The 27,863-nt window shown below is 48.5% G+C and overlaps 1 protein-coding gene across 1 annotated transcript; it reads right to left on the reverse strand.

The window, feature by feature from the left end:
* Window positions 1-6,431: 6,431 nt before the first annotated feature.
* SPOCD1 (SPOC domain containing 1) lies at window positions 6,432-27,629 on the reverse strand. Its single transcript, XM_011358059.1, has 15 exons — window positions 26,262-27,629; window positions 17,286-17,327; window positions 16,104-16,280; window positions 15,635-15,676; window positions 15,422-15,485; window positions 15,023-15,113; window positions 14,079-14,238; window positions 13,849-13,965; window positions 12,301-12,426; window positions 9,981-10,113; window positions 9,600-9,751; window positions 9,182-9,331; window positions 8,494-8,583; window positions 8,018-8,204; window positions 6,432-7,087 (listed from the first exon to the last, which is right to left on the reverse strand). Exons 1-15 carry the CDS (start codon window positions 27,627-27,629, stop codon window positions 6,432-6,434), a joined length of 3,555 nt encoding a protein of 1,184 aa, XP_011356361.1.
* Window positions 27,630-27,863: the final 234 nt, after the last annotated feature.

Raw genomic sequence — 27,863 nt, forward strand, 5'->3', positions numbered from 1 at the left:
GATGCCAGGATGCCAGGATGGCAGGAGGGCAGCCAGATTGTTGGACTGAATGTAATGATTTGTTTAATGTCCTTATTGGTTGAACGAATGAACAAATGAATGAATAAAAAACAAACATTGAATGAATAAAAAGTCAGACAGAAGTGTGACTGGCAGATGTTTTGGCTTTGGAGGCCCTCAGATCCATTTCCCTGAACCACAGCACCATTTTCTGTTTGTTTTGATTAAATGGTGAGAAGCAGAGAGTGAGGTGAAGGGCCTGGCCAGGCTCTCTGCAAGGTCAGCCCTGGCCTAGATGAGTGGCTCACGCCTAGGGAGGGGCCACCTGTGCCTGTGGATGGGTCCTGTCGAACTTTTATTGTGTGCAGGTATCTCTGTGTGTCTCTGTGTCTGTGTGTCCCTGCTCAGAAGCTTCTCTCTGCCCAATAATGGAGACCCTGGGGCACGCTATATCAGGGTTTGGGGTGTGGGGGTGGAGTGATGTTGGTGAGCCTCATTACCTCTTTATTTAGACCCCTGCCCCTCTCTGGCAGAGCCAGGCCTCAGTGCGCCCACCTGTCAGCTGGCAGGTTAGTGGTGATGAAGAGCTCTCCTGGGGCCTGGCGGCCTCCACCATCTGCCCAGGTTAGTGTTGAGGATGATGGGGGGACCTGTCAAAGGACAGCCCTTCTGGGCCTGAGGCTTAGCACTAGATTCATCTCAAGAGTGCTAGGAGTGTGGACATGTGGGAGTGCAAGTGTGTCACCATGGTATGTGTATGAGTGTGTGTGTGTGTGTGTGTGTGTGTGTGTGAAAGAGAGAGAATAAGAGAGGGAGAATGAGAGAGAGGGAGAGATTTTGTATGTGTGGTGAGACTGTGCATGGGCAGCTAGGTCTAGGTATGACTGTCAATAAGATTTTATGTGTTCGTGGTCGTAACTGTTTGTGTGTCTGCATGATTGTCTCCTGGTGGTCTGGGGTGCTGCGCATGACGGTGTATGTCCTAGACTTTGGGCTAATTACATAGGTCTTGTCTGGGGGTTTTCCGTGGGAAGCTCTAAAGTGGACACAAGAGTGAGGAGGGCTCAGCCCCTCCCCGCCAGTGGACAAGTTATGCCTTGACACAAAAAGATTGTATCATCTACATCCATTGAGGACTGGAGATGTGGCCTTGATAGGAAGGTGCCCATGCTCAGTGAATTCCTGGCTCAGTTTTTAACTGGGAGAAATTAACCTCCAGGTCCGTTTCTTTCAAAACTGTTATTATTCTCCTTGGTTAGGCTCCATGGCGCTGAGTCCCACTAGAGGGGCTGGAAGTCCCTGTGAGGGAAATCAGGTCAACCCAAGGAATCCTAGAGGATCCCTGACTGTCCTCAATCCCCATTTCCTGGAGGTGGACCCTGGCATCCTCAGGACTCCCAGGATCCCTGGAAACCATCCTGTAGACACTCCCCTCACCTGCCTCAGCACAGAGACAGGACACACTTAAAGCCATTCTGAGGTAAAGTCACACAATTACCCAGAATCACACATGAACCAGAAACCCACATACATCATCACAGATCTGTTGGACACAAGCACATGTACACAGAGCTAAGTACATCACGGCATACAAACATTCAGACAGGCACACAGATGTATAACCACATGCCTCTTTACACACAGGAACATTTCCATAAATTGGTAAAACACATTCTTTCAAGGACACACATGCTTAGAGTGATATGCCTGCAGACATGCTTGCATATGTATCCGCACACATTTCATCCTTTCCCACCCTTGCTCCATTCTCTGTCCAACACCCTGCTACAGCTCTCACCCACTGTGGAAGGCCCTTTGGAAGGTAGGCATCAAAAGAGGGCAGATGCCATATGCATAGGGAACCCTGTCAGGAGGTAGCCGTGTGTGTCTACATGTCCGAATTTGTTTATATGAGTATCACTGTGTATCTGGTAGTCTATGTAGCTCTAGCTCTATGAAGAACAGGGACAAGGAAGTGTCTCTTTGTGACACTGAGTGCTTTTCTGTATATGTCTTTGTGTATTTCTGGGAGGACCTCTGTGTAGCTGTGTGTACCCATTTGTATGAATGCGAGTATGAGTGACAGTGGGGAATTACTATCTGTGTGACTGCATCTTGTGGACTGTCTCTCTGAGCACGTCTGCATCTGTATGTCTAAGAGCACGTTTGCATATATGTGTATTTCTCATGGTTTATGACTCCGTGGTCTGGAATCCACAGGCTGGCTGGGCTGGCTCCCCTCCAGGCAAAGGCTGTGGCCTGGGGTGCGGCCAGGTGGGACCAGACCAAATCCCTCAGCCATTGATAGTCGTATTTACAGAGCTCCGAGTAGGATGTAATTGCTTCTATTAATCTTTCTCCGGTTGTTAATTGCTCACTTATCGGGTTGTGTATTATGCCGACTGTTGCTCTTAATTCGCCTCCATAGCTGCAGGTGTTCGCTGCCTTATTAACTGTTAATCGGCGCGGCTAGGGATGGAGGCTTAATTGGCCCCGAGAATGGGACACAGGCAGGCCAGCCGGGCACTGCCAGGCTCTCAGCCTGTCCCTGGAGCCCTTACCTGTGGAGCACAGGTGGCTACCAGGGAAGGAGTCGGTCCACTGCCATCTACCTGCAGACAGCACTCCCATATACAACTGTAAGAGTGACTACTGCTGTGTGTGGCCCCCACCTCCAGGAAGCCAACCAACCAATCAGAATCCAGCTCCTATACTCTCCCTCTCCACCACCAACAGTCTTCCCACATCCAACATAGAAGCCAACCTTGTTCATATCTGAACCTAACTGAAACCTAAGAGAGCAATGCCGAGTAGAACCGGTTCTTCTCCTCTAACACCCTCTCTCCCACCTCTGACGCTGGCAGTCAAGGCCGTTAAGGTTTACGGAGACACTGAGAGAAAGGAAGACAAGACGGAGGAGCTTCTGCCAGAACGGGAAGGTGAAATTAGACCAGGAAGGACTTTCAGCTTTTGAAGAGGCCGTCTAGAACAATTAAGAGTCCAAATAAGAATCAGAACTTCCAGAATAAGAACTGCTGCTGCATCCCAGCCACCCTCAGAGGGGTCTCAGCTTCCGCTTTCACAGCCCCAACAGGGAACTCACTTCCTTCATGGCACTGCTACACAGCAGAGAAGTCCCCATTGTCCACAATGGGACACCAAGGCCTAGAAAGGGCAAAGGAGTGACCCCAGGGTCCCCCAGTCCTCTCTGGTAAAGGCTCAGATACGTGACTCTCCAAGCAGTTTCAGCCTCCCCCTAAACCCTGCTCCATCTTAGACTTCTCAGACCTGGAGGAAACTCTCTCAGTCACCAACTCCTTAGCTCTGGTCTTTAAGCCTCTCACCCTCAGCTGCCACTGCTGCAGCCACCTCAAGCTCCAGTGCCTTTGAGACAGGAATGCAAGGTTTTGGGAAACATTTGGCCCCTGAGAGACAAGGGTGTAAGGGTGTGCATGTATGGTGGTGGTGGTGATGGGGTGGGGGTGGAGGATCCATGTTTTTCACCTGGTCTCCAGCCTCCAAGGACAAATAGGCAAACCTATAGTCCTTATCCTGTACCTCGAATCCAGTCTGCCCTGACATCTGGAAGGTTTTCCTGGTGTTTAGCTGTCATGTCTTGAGCTGCAAAGGAAGTTGATTTGCTTTGGTTGGGCCCTGAGAGGAACTGGGCTCTATGGAGAGAGAGCGGGAGGGAGTTACCATTAAGCAGCTATTGTTTGCCGGAAGCAGCAATAAGTGAATGTAAAAGTGGTATCTCACTGAACCTTCACATAACCTGATGAGTTCGGGATAAATATCCAGGAACTGGTAGGACCCCACCCTTCATGCACGCCTCTCCCCCCCCCCCCCCCCCCCCCCCGCCAGGCCTGAAGGAGGAGTATGAAACTGAGCCACAGAGGTGAATTAAACTTGCCTAAGGCCACGCAGCCAGGAAAGGGCAGAATTCGAATTTCTGGTGGTGGCTGGGTATCTTTGGTCAGGGGTGCCTGGATAGATTCATGCTAATCGTTCAGTAAGGTGACCAGGCCTGGAAACTGGTGGTTACTATTACAGTTTACCCACCCACCCCAAATCTGGAACATTAATAAGAAAAACACTTATGCGCAGCCCACATGTCCATCAGGCAGGATGAGAGAAGCAAAGGGAACTGTCCAGGGATAGTTGCCCAACAAGTTCCAACTCCGCCTCTATGTTAATGACATGCAGATATATGTAAATTTGCACACGCAACAGCTCAAACCTTTGGAAGCAATGAGGTGACCTAGAAGAAGTTGCTATGGAAACCCAAAAGCGACCCCCTTTCCCCCTCCCGCCCAAGCAAGCGCATAGACACGTGCACAAAAACCCAGGGTTCCTCGCTCCAGAGCCCAGAAGATCACAAAGTCGCGGAGGGTATGAACCAGAAGGACCCACAGCAGCAGTGTCCAGCCGAGGAAGCTGAGGCCCGGAGAAAGTCGCGAGGAGAGCAGCATCTGAGTTCCACTAAAACCGAGGGTGGCCTTTCGAATCCCCAACGACTCCTACTCCGGCCTAGCCCAAGGAGCCCCGCCCAGCGTTACTTAGCAACGCCCCTCGAGCTTAGCAACTGCCGGCCTCGCCCCCTAGCAACAGCTAGCCTAATCCGCTTTCCTGGCCTCCCCTGCCAAAAGGAAGACAAGGGGCTTGTAGACTAGGGCCAAAAGGTGGGTGGACATCATGTTGACCAGCCCCCAGCCTCAACGCAGACTGCAAGATTTCTGGGCCCACCTACAGCCCTCTCCTTACGGAGGGGAAAGCTGAAAGGAAGTCCCAGCCCAGAGTACAGAGCTTTTTCTTTCCTGGGTGCCCAGGGAAGGCAACAAATGCTCTCTTCTTCCTGGGAGGATGCCCTGGGCCTGGGAGGAAGGGGTGCACAGCCGTCTCCTGCTCCAACTCCTCCAGCTCCGACTGCGTTAGGAAAATGACCCAAATTGCCGACTCCGAATAGAGCTGTAGGTTGCATAGTAATTTGTGTCATTTACATATAGCACGGAGGCTTTGGCTCTCACAAGGTGCTCGGAGCCGGAAAAGTTCCCGAAGGCGCTCCGCTCCCACCCCGACTCACCTGTCCAGTCCCCTCTCTCTGTCTCAGCCCGCACCCGCCCTGCCCCCACCCCCTTCCAGTCCTTTCAGCTGAAATCCCACACCTCGCCCCGCCCCCAGCTCGGCCTCCAGTCCAGCCGGCCCCGACCTCCATCCCAAAGCCGAGGGCCCCCTCTGCTGTCCGCCGTGGGTAGGGCAGCAGCAGAGCTCATGGGGCCAAGAGAACTCCCCCCAAACCACCAACGCCCCATCCTTCCCAGTCCAGCATGGTCCAGGGCAAGGCTTATACATGGGTAGACTTCAAAAAAGGATGAGCAGAGGTACATCCCTTCAGGTCTGGGGGCAGCGGGGAGGGGGTCAAGAAGGGCGGAATCCTTCCAGTTCTCTCCTCCAAGCCCAGCCCTTCTCCTTAGGGATTAGGAAGCCAGGGGCAGCTAGTTCCGGGGTCAGTCCCCAGGCTCAGTTCTCCTGAAGTACACTTCACGTTGAGATGTTTTACAATTATAAAAGCTGTTAGGAGCTCACTCCAGGCACCAAGGAGCTCACTCCAGGCACCAGGCCAAGCAGCACCATCCAGCCCTAACACCAGTCTAAAAGTTCAACCCTCATTCCAAGGCCAAGATCCATGGCTTCCTCCAGTCTCAGTGTCTGGGAGCTAGCAAGAGCTACAGACAGGAGTCATCCTTTATGGATCTCCCGACTTCCTCATCAGCCACCTGCACACAAGACATGATATCACACACAAAGAGAGACCCTCACAGGTACACAGAGACACACAGAGAATTTGATGGTACTCCCCCAGCCTCAAAGGAAAAAATCCTGGTAACAGAAAAATTTAAAAACCATTGCAACTTGCTTTCCCATTTCTCCTGAACAATCTCAAGGTGTCTATGCCCCTTCAAAAGCCTAACTCTCTCTCTACACTAATCCTGCCTTCTCTCCCATCATTTCATCTTCCTCCAAGTTCAGAATACTTGCAAAATGCTTCCAGGACCCACCATGGCAACAGCTGTGCCCTGGGGCACAGTGATGATTCAGGACCTCAGACAAGCAACTGACAAGGCTGCCCCCTCCATTCCAGCACTTTAGCTCTGCTACATGTGTGCACAGAAACTCATAGGTATACCCACCCCAACCCACACCAGGCCAGGCCCCGGGTCTCTCCCCTGTCCACCCAGCAGATGAAGTCTAAACTTTATCAGATTCTTTATTGAACCAAAAATCAACACTAAGCAAATTGCAGAACAAAACTCAAATGGGACAGGTGGGCCAAGCTGGCCCTCTCCTTCCTCTGCCCATTTCTCCTTGGAACAGCTCAGGGTTCAGCACTGGTGAGGGATCACAGCCCCTCTTTCAGTGGGTAATGAGGGTCAGGTCTCTCTAGGAAGGGGACACTCAGAGCCAGCTCCATCTGTAGGGCCTAGAGAGGAGTCAGGAGCTGGGCCAGAGGCCTCAGGAGCTGCAGGGGACTGGCAAAAGAGTCCAAGAATTCCAGGGGCTGCAGGGGGCTGGAGAAGGGGCTCCTGGCCTGGGGACCTCAGTGAGGCTTGGAGCTGGTGGCTCATGGTTACCAGGGATTCAAGATGCTGGAGCAGGGCTTGGTGGGGACAGGAGGCCCTGTGGAGGTGCTGGCTATGGCTAGCTGGTCCTGCTGAATAGGGATGCCAGGAGTGGTACTGGTCTGGTTTTGGGGGCCACTGCTCTCGCCCAGGACCCTGCCAGGTCTCAGGTTCTTTCCACAGTCTCCCCCTGCCTCTGGGGGGCCTCTGCCAAGCACAAATTCCCTTAGGAGCCAGGCTGCCTTTGTCCTGGCTCTGCTGCTGGGTACCCTCTGGAGCAAGGGAGCCCTTCAGGGCCACATCTGGCCTCCTGTCCTCTGGCTGGTAGCATCTCATCTCCACTTTTCTGTTGAAGGAGACCATCTTGCGAACCTTTCCCAACAAGGGGCTGGACTTGGCTGTGTCTGGAAGCCCTGCCTTGGGGAGCAGCACAGCCAGCAGCAAGCTTGAGTGAGTGACTTCCAGGCCTGGGGAAAGAGGGGAGGGAGAGGCCACAGGCCTGGTAGGAGAGAATACATGGCCCACGGAGGGTGCATCCTGGCTGTGGCAGGAGGTTTGGAGGTTAGACCCCAAGAGGAGCTTTCTATGCTGAGAAAAGTAATGGGAAAGTGAACCTGTCTCAGAAGATTTGTTCTCAGTATGGGAAAAGGTTCACTCGGCTAAGGGTAGACATGGATGGTTTGACCTCAAGACTCTATGTATTCAGAGTCTCCATCATTGGCCCCAGAACAGGCAGCCCAGAAAGGCCAAGCACTCAGCTCTAGAATGGGTACTGTCCACCCCACCACACCACCCTCATGCCCTAGGTGCTTTCCTGGCGCCACACCCTGGAAGGTTTCCACGCACAAAGGCCAAGCTCAGGCCAGCATAGCTGTGGTGAAAACATCCTTCCTTCCCGTCTCAGGCGATGCTTTCAGTCAACTGTGTGTGGGTCCTCCCTCTGTCCTGCCATGTCTGTGTCAAATGTGGCTGCCCCATGAGTTCCTATTCAGGGGGCCTAATTGGAGGGGGGCAGTAAGTATAGTGTGGTGGTTAGGAGACCAGTTTCTGCAGCCATGCTGCCTGGGTCTGTTGGCTGATTGAGAAAGGAGGTGACCAGACAAGTGACCTGCCTTCTCCCTACCTCAGTTTCCTCAATTGTGAATGAAGAAATTAACAGTACCATTCTGTAGGGTTATTTTGAGTACTAAATATAAGTAAGCTTTTAGAGCACTGTCTGGCATGTAGTGAACGATATACAAGTATGAGCTGTTGTTATTGTTATCACATTTGCCTGTCTCAGGAGTTCCCTTCTGAGACATGCCTGCTTCCATGGAGACACTGGTAACTGTCAACAGTGCCCTGTCTGGTCACCACGTGAGGGGAAGCAGGGTAGGTGTGGGCATCGGGACACTCACCTGGACCTCCGAGAGGGCGCAGTCTGGCGGGCAGGGGCTGGAAGGCAGGCAGGGGCAGCAGAACCACCCTCACATGTTCCACAGCTGCCAGGCCATGGCGCTGCTTATTGTTGAGGTAGGAGTAGAGCTGGCGGCAGTTCTGGGTGTCCCGAGCCCCCTGTGGGCACAGTCTGACCACACAGATGTCCTGCAGTGGCAGGAAGGAGAGCAGTTTTAGGAGCAGTCATCCTTTGCACCTAAGAACAGCCCTGGTCTCATCCAAACCTCTAAGAACCCTGTGAAGAAGTGTGTCCCCATTTTCCAGAAAAGGAAACAGAGGGACTTGCCCAGGGTCACATGACGAGCCTGCAGTCACCGTGGGAACTAGACCTGGATATCCTAAACCAGGCGTCTGCTTCAGAGGTGGAGAGAAAGGCAGCACAGGGCTGGGGGTACGGTGCTAGGAGAAGAGGTGGTACCCAGGAGTGAGTGATTACCTTGGCCTCGGCTGGGCAGATGCTGGCCAGAAGGTCCCAGACAGTGTTGGGGGGGATGCAGCCTGCTGAGCGGATCACCTCGGGCAGGGCCTGGGGGCAGGTAGCATGGCCAGTCAGCCCCCAGACTCCTACCCACTATGGCAGACTCAATACCAGCTACCTGGAGGCCACAGCCTACAGCAAAGAGGACGGGCAGGCAGTCTGACAGAACCCCTCGCGGCTGCCTAGGAAGCTCTAATTGCTCCTGGGGGCCTGTAGCCTGTCCTGGCCTATCATTTCCTCCAACTTCTCAGAAGCCCCTCACTTCTTCCTCTGTCCTCTTGCCACAGTTTAGCTGATCCCACACTTGAGCTGATCATTTGTCAGTCACTCGACAATCACTCCTAAAACCCTCCCCTGTTCCAGGGAGGCACCGACCCGCTCCCTCCTGGCAACCTTCTTGCTTTATGCCTTGGGGTACCCATGTCCTCTATCCCATGTGTGTCTCTACAGGAGTGAGGCTGGCATCTCATTTGCCCCCATGCCTAGCACAGGGCCAGAGAGTCTCTTAGAGAGGGTGCCCATGACTTGTTTTAGAATGAGTGATTGAGTGAGTGAGTGAAATGAATGAATGAATGAATGGGGGTGTGAGTAGCTAACTGAGCGGGTCAGTGTGTGAGGGAGTCCCTGGCAAGCAGGGCAGGAATACCATGACGAGCCGACAGCTGTGTCCCGAGACCAGCTGGGCCTTCACCTGGAACCTCTTGATAGAGAACATGTCTAGAGCCCCCTGCCAGGGCGGCTGGCTGGGCAGGGCCTTTGTGGGCCCAGCAGGCATCTGGAGCCTAGAGGGAGAGACGGACAGACAGGGCCAGGAAGAACAGGTCATAGGGGCTTCCCCCAGCATCTCCATCCTTTTCAGAGAAGGTCCTGGTCCTTATTGTGGACACTAGAACACTGGCCCAAGCATGGCCTTGTGCGGCGGGGGGAATCTGTACGCTGGGATGATTAGTTCCACTGCAGAGGGGGAAACTAAGACCCACAGAACAGGTAAGATTTGTCCAAGGCCGTATAAAAAGAAAAGCCCCAATGGGTGACCTCCCCCAGCTCCCTGCCCCAGCCCCACACCTGTCCTGGGGCTCCGTGGGAGGTTTCTCCCCGATTTGGAGCATCTCTGGAGAGGACGCAGGGGCTGGCCTTGGGACTCTCTGGAAGACATTATCCTCCACCCTCCTGGTTGCTTTGGAGGAGCCTGGCAGCTCACACGAAGGCTTCCAGTCTACAAACAGCAGAGGCAGGAGCTGAGACAGGGGCAGGCAGCTAGCCTGAAGCCAGCTCAGGGCTTTAGAGCCAGAGTTTGAAGTAGGTTCTTTTTGAGGTGAACTGGGGTACAAGCACCCCCTCGCTGCCACCTTCTCACCAGGCCACACATCCCTGTTACTGCTGAACCCCACATTCAGCCCCAGCCTGCCCACCACCCCAGAGGCCCTCCTGTCCCTCCCCGCTACCCTTGCAGATGCGGCAGCTAGGGTCTAGGAAGTGATGCTCATGCTGTGCCGTGGTGTCCTCCTGCTGCTCCATAGGGTCCTCTGACATGGCAGGCAGGGCCAGTGGGCTGCAGTCTGTGGACACCATGGGAACCTGGGAGGAACAGGAGGTGAGGGGGTGGACTGGGAAGGCAGCCGGGGAAGTCAGGAGCCCTCCGTGAGGAAGGGAGCCTCAGGGATATTCCAAATGATATATTCTTTTATTGCAAAGGTACTGTGAACTTGTTAAAATTTGGAAAACACAGAAAATTTGAAAATTAAAAAATAACCGCTCCTCGTCCTACCACTCAGACAGCTGTTGATATTCTGGGTATTCCTTTACAATAGTTTTTTTATTCACGGGTTTTGGGGGTCCTTTTACTAAAATAGCCTGTACAGGCATACCTCAGAGATATTGCAGGCTCACTTCCAGACCCCCACAATAGAGAGAATATCACAAGATATTACAAATAGAATATCTCCGAATATAGTGTCACATAAGTTTTTCGGTTTCCTAGTGCATTTATAAAAGTTATGTTCACACTATACTGTAATCTATTAAGTATACAATAACTTTGTCTAAAAAAACTCAATGTACATACCTTAATTAAAAAGTACATTATTGCTAAAATATGCTAACCATCATCTGAGCCTGTTGGAAAATGGCACCAATAGACTTGCTCGACGCAGTGTTGCCATAAACCTTTAACTTGCAAAAAAAAAAAAAAAAAAAAAGGCAGCATCGGCAAGCGCAGTTAAACGAGGTTTGCCTGTATTCTCATTTTGTCCATGAATTAGAGCAGAGGCTTTTGCTATGTTATATAGTCCCTGTAGATATTACATGGATGGGTGGGCAGTATTGTACACATCACCTCTGTTGCTAGATGATTGGGTCATTCCCAGGTTTTCACTATTACGAATGGTACAGAGGACATCCTTGTACAGAAAGTATTTTCCTAAACTTTCAATTATTTCCTTAGCACAAGCTCTCAGAAGCAGATGACAGAATCAGGAGAATGAACATTTTTAAGACTTGACGTCTACTGCCAAATCACCTTTCTTCCTCACAACAGAAACAGCTTTAAACACAAACAAACATTGCTTTATGAAGATTTAAGATTTTTTTTTAACTCTACTCTTGCCCTATAAAGCACCTCCAAAGCAGTGCTAAGTAAGGCACAGGCTTTGGAGTCAGCCTGGCTTCAAATCTCAGCTCCCCTTCTGCCAAGTAGGTGACCACAGGCAAATGGATTCAGGTGCCTCATCCAGGAAACTGGCATCACTTACCTTGTAGGTCATCGTGAGGCACTATTTGTAAAAGGGACACAGAGTAGGTATTCAACGAAGAGTAAAGACTGGTGTTATTTTCCCTTTCCTATTCTGCCACCCCCTCACTCTCTCTCTTCTCCCCAGGTCTTCCTAGCTCCCCACCTGACTCTTGTATTCAATTTATTCAGGGAATACAGATTGGTTTTGGTGAGGGAGCAGCCACATCCCCTGAGGGCTCCTCTCTATGCAGGCAGCGATTCTGGTTGTCGGCCTGGATACTGGTTGGGAGAGCAAGGATTTCTGTCATGTTCACTACCATTTCCCCAGTAAACATGGCTCGAGGGGCCCGCCCTGCACTCCCTGTCCTGGACACACAGCTGATTAGACTGGGTGAACATCTGCCCCATGGAACACCCAACAAAAGCCAGAGCCACCTTCTGAGAGTGGCCAAAGGGAGCCAAGGAGGAGCTCTGATGGGCTGCACGAGGCTGAGCCAAACGAAGGGTTCAGCGACGGGAAGGCTGCCGAGCCACCCTGCCAGGCCGTGCGCAAGATGGAGAGGCCAAGCGGGAGGAGGGACCAGGATGGACAAGAGGACAAGGCAGAGTGACAAGGAGACTATGCACCGACTTCCCTGCAATCTAGGTGGTTCCCTGCCTACACTCCTAAGTCCTTCCGCTGAATAGGGCAGGTCTCTGTTCCTTACATGCGCAAAGTCAATGCCTCACATGGTGTGGCCCTCTTGCTTCCCACCTGTGACCTGGTCAGGATGTCTGAGGTTAAGGGGAACGGTGTTGATAGGACTTACTATCACTCACACGGGGTCCCTTGGGGTTATGCTGAAAGTCGGGGGACCGGCACTGAGAAGGCACTGCCAGGCCCTATGCCAGCGGCTGTCTCGCTTCGTGCTCAGCTGGACCTGTGCAGTAATGATCATTACCCAGCTTTAAAATGAAAACTGTGGGTCTCAGAGGTGAGCAGTGGGATCCCCGGGCATGGGCCCCGCCTGGCACCAGGCCAGGTTCCCACTCACCACCAGATCCTCCAGGGTCAGCAACTGGTCCACGTCCCGCAGGATCTCAACTTCACCCTTGTGGGTCAGTTTGGAGGTTGGGAGGCTGCACGGCTCCTTCTGTTGCTGCTCAATGATCTCCAGGCCCTGGTGGGGCAGAGCAGGAAACTCGGGCTCAGGAATCTCTGGCCACCAGGAGCCCAAGTGCTTACTTTCCTCCCTTCCAAGCCAGCCTTTCCCTTTCCCCCACACTTTTGCTTCTGCCATTCCCCTCACCTCAAAAGCCCTCCCTCAGCCCTACCTCTCCATATTCCATCCATTCACCCTTCAATATAAGCCCTGCCTCCTCCAGAAAGCCTTCATGAACTTCACCTTCACCCACAAGTCAATTCTGCTGCTGATTGCACCCTACTCTCTGTCCTGGAACGAGTGTGGTGTAGTCAAAAAAGCACAGGCTCTGAGGCATCTACTGGGCCATTAATAAAAATCCACAGGGTAATGTGGCCTTGGGCCAGCACTTCACTGCTCTATGTCATCCTATCTGAAACGTTTCCTGAAAGCCAGTCTCTCCCTTTCCAACCACCCCGGGATGACAGAGTCCTATCCTCCCTGGCAGGGCGGGCTTCATGGGTGTGTAACTCTGTGTAATTGCACAGGGCCCAGTGCTTAGAAGGGCCCCATGCTCGACGCTGTCATCACCTTGAAATTCTTACTAGGTGTTGAACAAAGGGCCCCCACCCCCTGCATTTTCATTCGGCACTTGCTCCACAAATTATGGACCTGTCCTGCTCTCGGTCCCGCACAGTGCCTGAACAGAAGCTCAGCCTAGAGTGGACAGATTTTCCTAATGGAGCCCAGTTATTAATTCCAATCAGCCCCATGTCTACCAGAACAGGAGTCTTATCGCCCCACCCAATCCCACTGGCCCACTCCCTAAATCATTCCCTCTTTCACTGGGCCACAAAAACCCTATGGAAACATCCCCAAAGCCAGCTCAGTGCCCACATCTTCCCTGCCCCTGAGCAGTTCCCAAGCAGAGGAGACCCATGGACACATGGTGTATGGGGATGTAACTATGAAGTATGGAGCTGTGGGGTCCCTCACCCAGTCTGGGGCACCAGGAAGACTTTGGGCCCTTTCTGGGGCTTCTGAGGCTGGATGAAAACAGACGCACCCCAGGAGGTCTATTCTCTATGGATGGTGGATGACGATGCTGGACTCCAGGATCTGGACCATCATCCCCAGTTCCTTCCCATCCCTCAGAGCTCAGCTCCATAGAAAAACAAGTGGGAGATGACACTTCTCGGGATGTCACCTCTCTACTGAGCTCTGCATCCCTAATCCCTTTCATTTCTGCCTCTTTTCCTATTTTGGTGGAGAGACTCTCTCTCTCTCCGTCTGCCTGCTCGCCTTTTCCGTTTCCTTCATTCAATGCTTCCGTCCTGTGCTCGCGTGTCTCATGGCGTTCCTCCTCACTCTGCTCTGCCTTTGTCTCTCCCTGCTCCACTCTTGGGCCACCACCTCCCCACTACATTTTGTCGCCTGTTCTGATTTGACCCATCAGCTCACCCTTTTCTCTTCCTGGTCCCGCCAGCGGGCCAGCTCTTGGGGGGCCAGCTGCATTGAGCTCATCTGCACCAGGCCGTGGAGGGTGATATCTCCATGAACCACTTTGAGAAACAGGTCCTGCAGGGGTGGAGGCAGGGCTCCACCACAGGGCTCCGAGAACCCCCACCCCAACATCCTGCCAGGGCTTCGCTCCTCTGAGGGGGCCTGGCCCAGCCCAAAGTCCTGCTCACAGGGTTCCTGGGGTCACGCAGGTTGAACAGCAGGCTGCGGTATTTGGTCTTATAGCGGCAGTTGGTGGCTTGCGTCAGGTCGAAGAGGGCAGCCTCGATGCCAGCAGCGATGCTCTCCACCACCTCCTCACTCAGCACCAGGTCTGGGAACTCCAAAAGGCTGTAGGGGACAAGGGCCAGGCCATGGCACTGAGCCGTGAGGTTATCTGGGCACTTAGCCGGAGAGGGAGAGATATGGGTGGGGAGCAGGGTCTGGGCCAACTCGTTTCTATTCTGGGCATTTTCCTACATGAACCCATCTATTCTCACCCCAATTCTGTAAGGAAGAAGTATTATCATTCTTCATATACAGAAGAGGTAAGAGAGGCTCAGAGAAGATAGGGAGCTTGCCTGAGGCCACACAATTAGTGGCAAAGCAAGATCTGAGTGCTCAGGCCACGCTCTACCCCTGGCAAGCGAACTGAAGAATGTAAGGATGAGAAAAAGCCTGGGGGGCGGGGGGGTAAGGCATCTGTGAGGGCAGGGAACCAAGCCCTGGCCCTGGATGTAACCCTGAACCTGCCGCCGCTGACTTGCTGTGTGGCCTTTGCAAAGTCCCGCCCTCTCTGAGCCTTGGTCTCACCATTAGTAAATGAGAGCTCTGGGCTCAGATCTCTGAGATGCTCCCAGCATAGAGTTTCATTGTGTCTGAAAACATTTGCTGTGGGTGACATCCACGAGGACCTGAGCAGACGCTGAGAGCTGCAGTGACTTAATGGGAAACAATGACCTTGAAGTTAGACCCAGGGTCAAACTTCAGCTCTCCTCTGTGTGAGCAAGTGACCCCACACCTACAAATTGAGTTAGTCATACACACAGAAGCCCTTAGAACATGGCACAGGAGAGGTGGTGGTATGTGAGGGAAGCTTATCAGGAAGTCAGGGAAGTGGGCAGCAAGGCCTTACCGACTCCACAGCACCTCCTGCATGGCACGGACCACAGTGCCTCGTACCTCTATGTCTAGGGGCGGCTTCTCTTGTTGGGGCTGAAGCTGAGCTGTGGGGGAAAAAAGAGTCACTGGTCCCCAGGGGATGCTCAGGGCCAAGGGGAAGGGGTGACTAAATGCTGAGGGGCTTAGGTAGGCAAGGGAGGGGTCCCCCCCTCAGAGACCTAGCCCCCACATATCTCTGGGAACCAAGCCCAGGCAGCCAGCCATCTTCACCCCTTTGGGGAAGGACTACAGGTAGAAAGGGGAGAAGAGTCCTAGTAGGGGCTGGGGCCAGGAGCTGAGCTGGAGCCCCCTCCAGTCCCCTCCAGTCCCCCGAGACAGGCAGCTGCTAAAGGGCATCTCCATGGCCCCTCACCTAGGTCCTTTCCCATGTCTGGTCCACCAGGCTCGTCCACTGCAGCATCCAGCGAGCTGCACTGCTGGGGGGAGGTGAGGAACTGAGGCCGTGTCTCTGGGCCCAGCCTCCCAGCCCCCCGGGAACACCACTTCTCTGTCACCTCCCTACTCCCTTTCTCCCTGACTTGTGCTCCAGCAAGGGAGGCCACGTGACAGGGGCAGAAGCACTCACCCCTGGACACTCAGCACCGGCCTCCTGAACAGGAAGCCTCTCCTGCAAGAGAAAGAGGATGTGGAGGAGAAGGTGTGGTTCCTGGGGGTTAGGGGGTGACTCCTCAGATGGTGGAAAGGGTCGGGGTGGCCACCAGAGCCCCATGCTGTCCCTCCTGAGGAGGCGTCTAGAGGAACTTGAGGTGGCAGGACAGGCTGGTTGGCCAGGAACAAAGGTAGGCGACCACTCCCTCTCCAAATGCTCAGGAGGCCCAGCCCTTCCCTGCCCCAGTCAAGCTCCTGAATTCAGCAGTGCAGGAACACGCAGATTCCCCAGGCCAGCCTGCCAGGTGGGGGTCAACCCAGCCTCTGGCTATTGTTCTGTGTGGCCAAAAGCAAGTCACAGCATCTCTCTGGGCTACAGTGGCATCTCTGTGAATCAGGTGTGAAGGGTTAAGTGACACTACCTATGTAAAGGACCCATTCTGTACCTGGCACCCAGTGGGGTCCCGGGTCACGGGCCTGCCCTTCCTTCTGGGCCTCTGGGCAGGTGAGGCTGAGCTGACCTCCATCATGTTCTCCAGAGCCTCCAGCTTTGAAGGTTGCAGCTCCCCTGCCTGGCCATGGCTGATGGCCCCCAGGAGGTGAATCAGCGCCCCGGAACCAAGCTGCAGCAGGAGAAGAGCACTTCAGAACCGAGCAGGCTGGGCTGCAGCTCATCCCCTCGGAGTACAGGAATTGTTCCTGTCACTCTCCCCCACTCGACTCTAAGCTCCATGAACACAGGGAACATGTCTTGGTCCCCATTCTATTCCCAAAGCCTACAAAGGCCTGCCACACATTAGGGTTCAATAAATATTTGCTGACTGTTTGGCTTGTGTCCCAGGGTGGGGAGTCTTTCTTCATTCCCTTCCTCTCATCTTCCCCTCTCACTCCCAAACACAATCAGAGTTAACTAGACCCTTTTCATCCTTCCGATTAGAGATGCATCTCATTGAGGGGACATAACCTGTTCTGGGTTCCCCTTCTCCTCCTCCAAGTTCTGGCATGCCTATTTTCAAGGGTCACTGACTTGTTCTTTGCCCTTCCCCATGACAAACATGCCCATTCTCCCCTCTAAAAGGCTGCTGATCACCTCACTATTGCCCCTGAGATAAACTCCTTCATGACCACTGCAAGGTACAGAATGGGTTTTGGTCTTCTGACAAGCTCAAGAATCTATCCTGCTCCCCTTTTTGCTATGGCTTCCAGGGAGCTCAGTGTTAACTTTGAGCCTCTCAGTTATACCTTTCCAAGATTTATAGCATGGGAAGGATTGTTGTAACAAGATTCCCCTTTCTCCATCCCTTTTTCTTGCTGTCTTTAGACTTTTATCCCACTTTAAGTATGTTTTGATTATTTTGATTTATCACAAACCACAGGAAACTGTTTTGAAAGCAGATGGGTCGGGTCTGAAAACTAATCCTTGAATGAACTATCATGAATGGTCAGGTTCCACGGCCTGGGGGAAACTGGAAGTCTGAAATTCAGCACCATGGGGAGTGGGGAGCACTAGGATGCTCTGGAGGAGGGCAGGCCAGGGGGGCTGGGATTGCCTTTATCGTGGAGGATCCCACCCCACCAGACCTGAGGAGAGGGAGGAAGAAAGGCAGTAATAAAAAGTATAAACCTACATAACACACATGCTTCACCCCATGGGGCATTTTCATTTCCTCCTTGGAGAGAAAGAAGATGCAAAGATTAGAATCCAGTGCACCCAGTAACCCCACTGCAGGGAATTCACAAGATGACACTCACACAGAGGCGAAAGATGTACCTTCAGTGTTCAATGGCATTTATAACTGAAAAAATTGAGTACAATCTAATGTCCATCAAAGGGGAACGGTTAATAAAGTAACCCACCATACTATGGATGCTATGTGGCTATTAAAAAAAAAAGGTGAGTCATAATAAAAACCACCATTCAGGGGCTTAGAAAGTAAGGAAAGAAGCATGTCATATGTGATTTTATGAAGGTCTCAGAACAACACCATGAGGTATGTACTATTTCTACCCCCATTTTACAGATGAGGAAAGTGAGGCTCAGAGAGGATCTGAAAAGTCCCATAGCTCCTAAGCAGCAGATCTGGGTTTAGAATCTAGTTCTGTCTGACTCCAAAGCCCAGGCACTTCTGCTGAGCTCTGCAGAAGCACTGACTGATGTGGAAAGATGTCATGGCAAACTATTAGGAGAAATAGAAAAAAAAAAAATAGGTGACAGAATAGCATCTGTTGCATAAGCCCATTTACGTAAATATATATTTATAGATGCATAACAGTGGTTATCTCTGGGGAATGAAATTCCAGGAGGACTTTGGCTTTCCACTTGCAGACAGTTGGGTGTTTATGTTATTCAAAATGAGCACGTATTTTTTTAATAATCGGAAACATATTTTTTAACTAAAAAAACAAGCTCAGAACAATATGTCGTATGCTACCATTTGCGTTAAAAAGAGAGAGAAAAGATTTTTAATTTGTATTTGCTTGAATCTATGTAAACTATCTCCGGAGGTATCCACCAGAACCTAATAACGGGGACAACCAACAGGAGAGGGGCTGGGAGCTGGGAAGGAGACTTTTCACTTTCTTTTTTAAACCATGGGAATGAATCAGCCTTTCAAAAAAGTAAATTGAGAAAGAGGGGTGAAAAATGGGACATCTGGGAAGGAAAGCAGAAAAGATATTAAGAATAGCCCTTCACAGTTTAAAACCTTTGGGCTGGTCCCCGTCTCAGAGGTCCATACAACAGCATTATGAGTCTTCAAACAACAGACAGCAATCAGAACAGCAAAGACTTTAGATACTGGACTTATCAGACCAGAATACAAAATATGTAATGTACCATATTAATTTAGTGAAATAAAAGGAGTCAAACATATGAGAGAAAGGCAAAAAAAAAAAAATTTTCAAATGATCAAGCGGATTTGCTTGGGAACCAAACACAACTCTGGAAATGAAAAATATGATGATAATAATAATATTTCAAATTAAAAACTCGAAAATAGGCTTAGTAGCATTTTAGACAGCGATGAAATTAGTGAACTAAAAGATAGATTCAAATAAACTATCAAGAATGTTCACAGCACAGAGATTGTGAAACAGTCGAGAGATACAAAGGGTAGAGTGAAAAGACTAATTAATCTAACTAAAGTTCCAGAAAGAGAAGAGAGAATGGGGCAGAGGCAGTATTTGAAGATATGTGGCTAAGAATTTTCCTGAATTGATAAAAGACAGTAATTCACAGATTCGAAAAGCTCAGTGAATTTCAAACAGGTTAAGTAAAAATAAATCCATACCTAGACATGTCATAGTGAAACTGTTCAACACAAACGATAGGAGATCCTAAAAGTATCAAGAGGAAAAATGACAGCTAACACATTAATAGCAGTGAAAATGTGTTACCGCTGCTCTGAATGCTTTACTTAATCCTCACCACAACTCTATGAGCTAGATACTGGTATTCTTATTGCCCCCATTTTACAGAAGAGGAAACAGGCACAGAGAGGTTAATCAGCTTGCCCAGTATCACACAGCTAGTAAACCAAAGAGTTGGGATTTATATCCAGGCAGTCTGATTCCAGAGGCCACACCTTTAACTACTATGCTGTAATGCCTCTCACCAGAAGACGTTTTACCTGCAAAGGAATGGCAATTAGACTAATTTCTCATCAGTGATATGGAAGGCAAAATGGAGAATAATGATATTTTCAACGTGCTTAAAGAAAATAACTATCAATTGTGGACTCAGATAAAATCTTCTTCGAGAATGAGGATAAAATAAAAATATCACAGAGAAAACCGAAAGTTATTGTTTTCTTGATAATTTAATTTTTTCTCAATAAACAAAATATTCAAGGATGAACTTGAGGCATAAGGAAAGAAAAATGATCCCAGATAGAAAAGCTGAGATAGGAGGGGGAATTTTGAACAAAGAAAATGATAAATATGACGTTAAATCTAAACAAACATTGACTTATAAAACTATAATAACTGTGTAATTTGTGGGATTAAAAAAATAACTTAGGACCAATTAAGTGGATAACAAGTGCACATAAGCTGGGAATGTTCATGCTTGGAATTAAAGCATTCCAAGGTCTTTAGATCATGGATCTTTATCTTCCTTTCAGAGGAAGATAAAGATAGTAACTACTGAAAATCTTTGATAAGTTAGGTGTTTGTGTTAAAATTTCCAAAATAGCCACCGAAAGAATATAAACAGGACATAAAAAACTTCCAAACTATTAGAGGGACAAAAAAAAAAAAAAGGAAAAATAATCAATCTAAAAGGAGGCAATAAAAGGAGACAAAGTACAGAAAATGCAGGATATATGCAAAGCACAAAATAATACACTAGGAATAGATCCAAATAAATCAGTAACTGCAACAAATGTAAATAGACTAATACCTCAAATAAATACAAAAATTATCATCAGATCTTTAAAAAAAGAAAATCCAATGATAAGATATTTTTAAGACCTATTTCTAATATGCAACAAGGTAAAAAGATTGAGAGGAAAAAAATGGAATAATATGTGAATGGGCAGTTACCAACCAAAACACAGGTTTGTAGCTATATTAACATCAGATCAAACAGACTTGGGCAAAAAATAAGTAAAGGCAAAGACCTTAATACTTAATGATAAGCAGTTTCACCAAGAAGATATAACAACACCTAATTTACAAGCATCTAATAACATAATCTTAAAAAATATAAAGCAAAAATTGACAAAATTACAAGAAAAAAGGCAAATCACCATTATGCCAAGAAATTTTAATGCCACTAACTTTGATAAATCTAGCTGACAAAACAGTAAGGATAAAAAGATTCAGTGAAAACAATTAACAAGCATAATTGCATACATATACAGAACATCGTTCCTAACAGCTAGAAAATATATTCTTTTCGGTTCAACTGTAACATATATGAAAATTAAGCATAGCCTAGTCATAAAGTTCAACAAATCTCAATAAAGTTCAAAAGATTAGTATATTTTAGACCAGCACTACCCAACAGACACATAAACATCAGCCATATGTATACTTTTAAGTTTTCTAGTAGCCACATTTTAAAAAGGTAAAAAGAAACTACTGAAATTAATTTTATAATTTAACATATCCAAAGTATTATCATTTCAATGTGTAATTAATGTAAAAGATATTGAGACTTTTATTTTTTTTAATACATCTTTGAGATGTGGTGTGTATTTTACACCTACAATATATGTCAGTTTGGACTAGCCAGATTTCAAGTGTTCAACAGACACAAGTGGCTAGTGGCCGCTATATCAGCCAACTCAGATAAAGATCCCATTGTAGGACCACAATCTGATTAAGTTAGAAAGCAATAACAGAAAGAGAGAGAGACTATATAAAGAATATATATAAAGAATATATCAAGCACTTCTACAGATCAATAAGGAAAAATTAAACAACTAAAAATTTTTTTGGCTAAAGACCTAACAGGAATGGTCAAAATGCACGCAAAGATTCTCCTTAGTAACAGGGAAATAAAAATTAAAACAACATCGAGACACCATAGCATACCCCCACTTCGGCAAAAATTGAAGTCTGATAATATCAAGGGCTGGTGAAGATGTGGAACTACTGGAATTTATACATTTCTGATGGGAGTGTAAACTGTTTCAAACACTTCAGAAAACATCTGGCACTGTTTAAGTTAGGCTGAAGATGTGTGTAACCTAGCAATTCCACTCCAAGGAATATTCCATGGAGGTGTTCTTTCCCTTATACACCAAGAAACATATGCATAACTGTTCATCACAGCAGCACCATATGTAACAGTAAAAAACTGCAAACAACTCCAATGCCCATTTGGAGTCAAGAAATAAATTGTGGCATATTCATGCAATAGGCTACTTGCTGCCAACACTTAGGATCTGTGTCATCTTGGGAAAGTTACTTAATCTTTCTGTGCCTCAATTTTCTCATCAGTGAAATGGAGATAATACTAGTATCTACCTCACAGTGTTGATGCAAGAATCATTATCCTTATTAAAGGCTCTTAGAACAGTGCCTGGAACACTGCAAGTTCTCTCTCTAAACGCTGATGCTGTTAAGATTCTTTGGCTCCTGTCCTCAAAAAATCTCTTTCTGATATCTGACCACACTTCAGTCTCCCCAATTCCATTCAAGCCATGTTGTCCTGGCTGATCTTTCCCACCTCACTATTGTTCTCTTGATCCCATCCCACATTCTGCTCCACTCCTATAACACTCCAAGCTGCCTCCTGCCTCTGGACCTTTGCATATGCTCCACACGCTCCTAGTATGCCCTTCCTTCCTTCTCTGCCTGCTCAACATATACTTCCTTTGCCCAGACCCAGCTCAGACATCCCCCTCCTTGGCCTTACACTACCTTAAAACCCTCCCGCCCATCCCTCTCCAGGGAAGACTCAATTGCTATCTGGGTATCCGGGATCTGTCGGGCTTCAGTCTGTATCTCGACTTTCTGATGACTTGTTTTGTCTCCCCATCCCCCACCAACTTGTTGAACAAATTATAATAAAGTCTCATAAAAATCCTAACCCCTCAGCCAGGCCTTTGGCAGCCTGGCTCAGAGCATGGACTCTGGAGTCATACAAGCCGGGAATCCTGGCTGCACCATTCACTTGCTATGTGACCCTGAGTGAATCACTTAATTTCTCTGAATTCTAGTTTTCTTAATTAACAAAGCAGGAGTATTAACACTGACTTTTAATGCTATTCTGAGGATTAAATATGAGATGATGACATATGTGAAGCTCTTTGTATACAGTAAGAACTCAATGAAAAGAGCTATTCTTAGGTTACCCATCTGTTGGAAAGACACACTCCTCCCTCACATGGCTCCTAACACTTTGCAGCTACACACAGGGTACCTAAGCCTGAGAACCTGGGTAGGGCCAGAGGAGCTGTGTGCCTCTCCGGTTGTGATGGGCAGAGCAGGTAGCACTGGCAGAGCAAGTAGAGCTGCCCTCCCCATATCCCTTACCAACCCATCCACAGAGCAGCTTCAGACCTCACTGGGCACTGCAGTGCTCAGGGCAAAGAAAAAAATGGCCTTTCAACCCACCTCCCCGCACCCCTTTCAAGAGTCTTATTTCAAGCCAGAGGAATACAACACAACCGACCTCACATACCAGATTCCCAGCGGACTCTCCCATTTCATAGAAGAGCAACTAAAATTCAGAGAAGAGACATCTCTCTTCTAAAATTGCCCTGTAGTAAGAAACAGAGCCTGACCTTGAATCCATGTGTCTGCCACCGGCACTAGCCGGGCTGCCTATAGGAGAAGGTGTTATGGCCCTAAAAGGGATTCCAGACCAGCTAGACCCTATGCCCATGCCCCACTCAGCCCTGTCCTCAACCACCTGCCCGTCCCTATCACAGCCCAGCCTCAATTCTTCTCCTGCAGCTGGTACCAGTTGCCATGGCAACGGGTTATTTGGGAAGCTGTAGGATGATAGGCTGTGCTGCAAAGTCAAGGATGGGGCCTCGAGGAGAGAGCAACCATGGGCTGCTTGCAGTCAAAGCAGGCGGGCACCTGGCTCCACCACTAAGCTTAAACAAGCCCTTCAAAATGCTGTCGACCCAGGAATCCCAATTCTGAGCACCTTGCCCAAATAACTAATGTGAAATGAGGAGAAGCCAGTTGCTCAGCGATGTTCACCCCAGCGTTACTTAGAGCAGGACAAAATTGTATGTCGATAGCAGGTAACATTTTTTAGTACTTTTCTTGTACCAGGCACCGTGCTAAATGACAAGCATGCATCACCTCACTTGCTCCTCACCACCACCCTATGAGATATACCAGAAAGGTGAAGTCACTTGCCTAAGTCATTCAGACAGTGGCAAAGCCAGGACCTAATGCCAGTCGGTCAGCCTCCAGGCTTCGAGCTCTGAATCACACTACAGAGGTCAGAAATGAGAAAAGGAAGTCCCAGCCCATCCTCTAGTCCTGGCAGCACCTGTGGCTGTGACAAATATGCCTGTAACTGCTATGATGCAGGGCTCAGGGAAAGCACAGATTTGGCAGAACAATATGTACAAACTTGGAGAGATCTTCAAATACTACAGCGCTTGAAAAATAAACAAAGTACAAGTCCCAGAACAATGAGGCACAGTATGTAGGTGTTCATATAGGTACAGAAGTTCACAGAAAGGAAACTGGAAAGATGCTGTTAACAGTGGTTATCTCCAGACTAAGGGGAATGTGGCCGGGAGGCATTCAAAGGAATTTCCTCATTCTGTATTAACAACTGATGGTGAAAAAATTTTAAATACCAAAAAAATCAAGTTATAAAATTTGGCACACGTGATCTCATTTCTAGGCAAAGAAAAGATATATATGCATAGGAAAAAGATAGAAAAAGGATATTCTGGTATACAAATGTCGGCATTTGGGGGATTTTTATTTCTCCATTTTCTATAATATACTGGTATTAGTTTTTTAATTAAAAATTAAGGTTTTTGAGCAATGCTTACAAAAACAGTGTAATCTCAATCTAATGTAATTATAGTAACAAATAGTGATAAATCACACAGGCAGCTCATTGGTTTTTATGCCAGTTCTACTAATTTGCTATTTGGCTTTGAACTAGTCATTTCACCTCTTTGACCCTCAGTGTCCACATCAGTAAAATGGGCAGATATATTAATAGTATCATAGAGTTGTTACGAAGATTGAAGACAAAGCACTTAGTACAGTACGCAGCACATGGTAAACAGGCTAGATACTATTACTAATAGTAATAGTAGTAATATTCCACAGTAGTAATCCTCCCCAGCAGGGAATATGCACAAGCAGGCAGTGCAATGAGCTCTCACCATAGACTGCCTGAGGGGAAACAAAATTAAAAATAAACAAAAGGTACTACGGCAAACTAAAAAGTTTTTGCACAGCAAAGGAAACCATCAACACACGAAAAGACAACCTACTGAATGGGAGAAGATATTATATTCACCAATGATACATCTGATAAGGGGTTAATACCCAAAATTTATAAAGAACTTATACAACTCAACATCAGAAAAACAAACAATCCAATTAAAAAATGAGCAGAGGACCTGAATAGACATTTCTCCAAAGAGGACATACAGGTAGCCAATAGACATATGAAAAGATGCTCAACATTACTAATCATCAGCGAAATGCACATTAAAACCACAATGACATATCACCTCACACCTGTCAGAATAGCCATCATCAATAAATCAACAAACAACAAGTGTTGTCAAGGATGGGGAGAAAAGGGAACCCTTGAGCACTGTCAGTAGGATTGCAAATTGGTGCAGCCACTATGGAAAACTGTTTGGAGGTTCCTCAAAAAATTAAAAATAGAACTACCTTATGACCCAGCAATCCTGCATCTGGGTATTTATCTGAAAAAAAAAAACAAAATACTAATTTTAAGAGATATATGCACACCTATGTTCACTACAGCACAATTTACAATAGCCAAGACATGGAAGCAACCTAAGTGCCTATCAGTGGTCAACTGGATAAAGACAGGGTACACATAAACAATGGAATATTACTCAGCCATAAAAAATGAAATCTTACCATTTGCAACAACATAGATGAACCTAGAGGATATTATGCTAAGTGAAATAAGTCAGACAGAGAAAGACAAATACCATATGATCTCACTTATATGTGGAATCTAAAGAATGGAATAAATGAACAAACAAAAGAGAAACAGACTCATTGATACAGAGAACAAACTGATGGTTTCCAGATGGGAGAGGGGTTGGCAGGCTGGGTGAAAAAAGTGAAGAGATTAAGAAGTACAAATTGGTGGTTACAATATAGTCACAGGGATGTAAAATACAGCATAAGAAATATAGTCAATAATATTGTAATAACCATGTATAGTGCCAGGTGGGTACTAGACTAATTGGGGGATCTCTTCATAAATTATATAAATTTCTAACCTGAAACTAATATAAAAAATATTGAATGTACACTGTACACCTGAAACTAATATAAAAAATATTGAATTTCAACGGTAATTTAAAAAAAAAAAACATTTAAAAAAGACAGACTGCCTGCATTTATCTCTTGACTTCGTCATTTACTAGATGTGTGACCTGGGGCCTGTTACCTTACTTCTCTGGACCTCATGTGAGGATTCAATCAAAAGCACCTGGCACATAATACATGTTCAATAAATGTGATACAATTCAACTATGTGAGAAGTATACATCAAAAACAAGTAGTGTCATCTTCTGCCCTTTGTGTATAAACATGTTAGCTATGATTATTAATAAAATGACAATTATAAGTAAAAGAACAATGGAAAAGGAAGCAGGCACTGACTCCCTCGCTGTGTGAGCTTGGAGAAATTTGTGAACTTCCCTGAGCCTCAGTTTCTCCATCTGGAAATATAGAGCCAATGCCCATCTTCTCAGACTATTGTTAACACTAAACGAAAAGCCAGTATTTTCTCTTTCCTGATTTGGTGGGCTTCAGTTTAATCATACCTCAATAGGCATAAGGGATAATGATAATTAAGACCCCTTCCAACTTAGTTCTATTAAATTTCACCACCAAGCATGGTATTGAGAAATTGGCCTGGCCCTTCCTATCCCATCCTCTCAGACCCAACTTACCAGTTTAAGGCAGCCTCCTGGGCTAGATTCTGCTCCCTGGTCCTGGTTGGAGTTGTCTGAACTTCTGTCTGTGCCTTGATCCTGGGTACAGAGCACTAGGCCCTTCCCCAGCTTAGCACACTTGGATCTTCTCCGTCCCATGGACAGCCCTGGGTGAACCTTGCTGGCTGCAGGCTCTAGAGAGCTGGCAAGGGTGTCAGTGGGAGCAGGGAGTCCTTGCCCAGCCCAGGCCCTGGACATGGGCTGAGTCTCGACATTCAGCTCCTCCTGATTGTGTGAGATGACAAGTCCATCATCACCGCCAGCCCCCACTACGTGCTCCGCTTCTTGTTGCTCTGTGGAAGCCACAGACCTTCCTAGGCATGCTGCTGAGCTCTGTGGAAGATCCTGAGCAGCCAGCCTGAGGGACTCTCCTCCACTGGGCAGCAGGAACTCTACAGGGTCATAAAGGCTGCCTGGCTGTGCCCCATCCCCCAGGACAGGCAGATATTCAAACTTCTCAGTCTCCAAGGCACATCCCACAAAATTTCCGCCTAGATCTTCAAGCCCAGACTCGGAGTCCTTGGAAGAGAGAAGACTGCAAAGGCCTCCCAAGGACTCCAGGTCAGCACCTTGTGGGGGGCTTCCCACACACTGGGGATTGGCCCCACCAGGGCTCTGACCAAGCCCCGAGAAGCCACTAGCCCCCTCCCCACGCTCTGAGCAGGCCTCACGTCTCCTGCTTTTCTTTCTTGTCCCTACAGGGGCTGGGCCTGATGAGGATGGCAGGTCCCTTTTGGGGGGTTTCTCTTTGCTGAGGGTGGGGCTTCTTCCATCATACCCTTGAGAACTCCTCTCATCTTCTCCAACCTCTTTGGGCCCAGGGCAGCTCTCCTTCTCCACTCCTGCTGGTGTCTCCCTGCCAACCAAAGCTCTCTCTGGGAGATCCATAGACCTGCTACAAAGATTCCCAGGCCATCTTTCATCTAAAATGTTGTATAGAGAAACCTGGAGCCTCTTGGAGGGCCAAGCCTTCCCCTGAGCAGGCACTGTGGGCATAGAGATGTGGAGCTTGGGGTCAGGCATCGAAATCTGGCTTTGTCCTAGAGCTTGCAGCTCCAGGACCACCAGGTGGGCCTCCTCCTCCAGGCTGGCCTCAGGAGCACTCTCGGCCTTGGAGCTAGCACTTCGATTGGCCACTTTCCTGAGCACTCTCTTTCTTTTGCCAGGCCAAACTCTGGCCCCAGAGCCCGCCCTGGGCAGGTCCAGTGCCAGGCCTGACCCAGAGCTAGCTTCTTTCATGTCCTCCTGGAAAAGCCTACAGCTGCGCTGGGGACTGAGAACAGGGTCCGTTGTGCTGGAACCCTCTGCAGCCCCCTCCTGAGACATGTCCATCCACCTAGAGGGGCCAAAAGAGGAACACGAGCCCTGTGAGGAGACACAGAAGAGACTTCATCACAGAGGGTCTGACTCGCCAGCCCATTTTGGACACCAGGCCATCGGCAACCTGGGAGGTGGCCTCCCTTCCAGGTGCCACCACTGGGCCCTGTCCACGTAAGGTCTGGAGGCCACAGGGACCTAAGGCAGCACCCACTGATATAAGCACCCCAGCAGACCTGGGCC

This window comes from Pteropus vampyrus, unplaced genomic scaffold, assembly GCF_000151845.1.
Source record: "Pteropus vampyrus isolate Shadow unplaced genomic scaffold, Pvam_2.0 Scaffold36, whole genome shotgun sequence".
Classification (NCBI taxonomy): Eukaryota; Metazoa; Chordata; class Mammalia; order Chiroptera; family Pteropodidae; genus Pteropus; species Pteropus vampyrus.

Excerpts from the sequence above, each read along its gene's own strand:
- SPOCD1 (XM_011358059.1), bottom strand. The coding sequence starts at position 27,629 with ATGTCTCAGGAGGGGGCTGCAGAGGGTTCCAGCACAACGGACCCTGTT. Across the intron at positions 17,328-26,261 it reads CAGGAGGCTGCCTTAAACTG|GAGGAAATGAAAATGCCCCA; the intron begins GTAAGTTGGGTC and ends TTTCTCTCCAAG. Across the intron at positions 13,966-14,078 it reads TGCGTGACCCCAGGAACCCT|GACCTGTTTCTCAAAGTGGT; the intron begins GTGAGCAGGACT and ends CCACCCCTGCAG.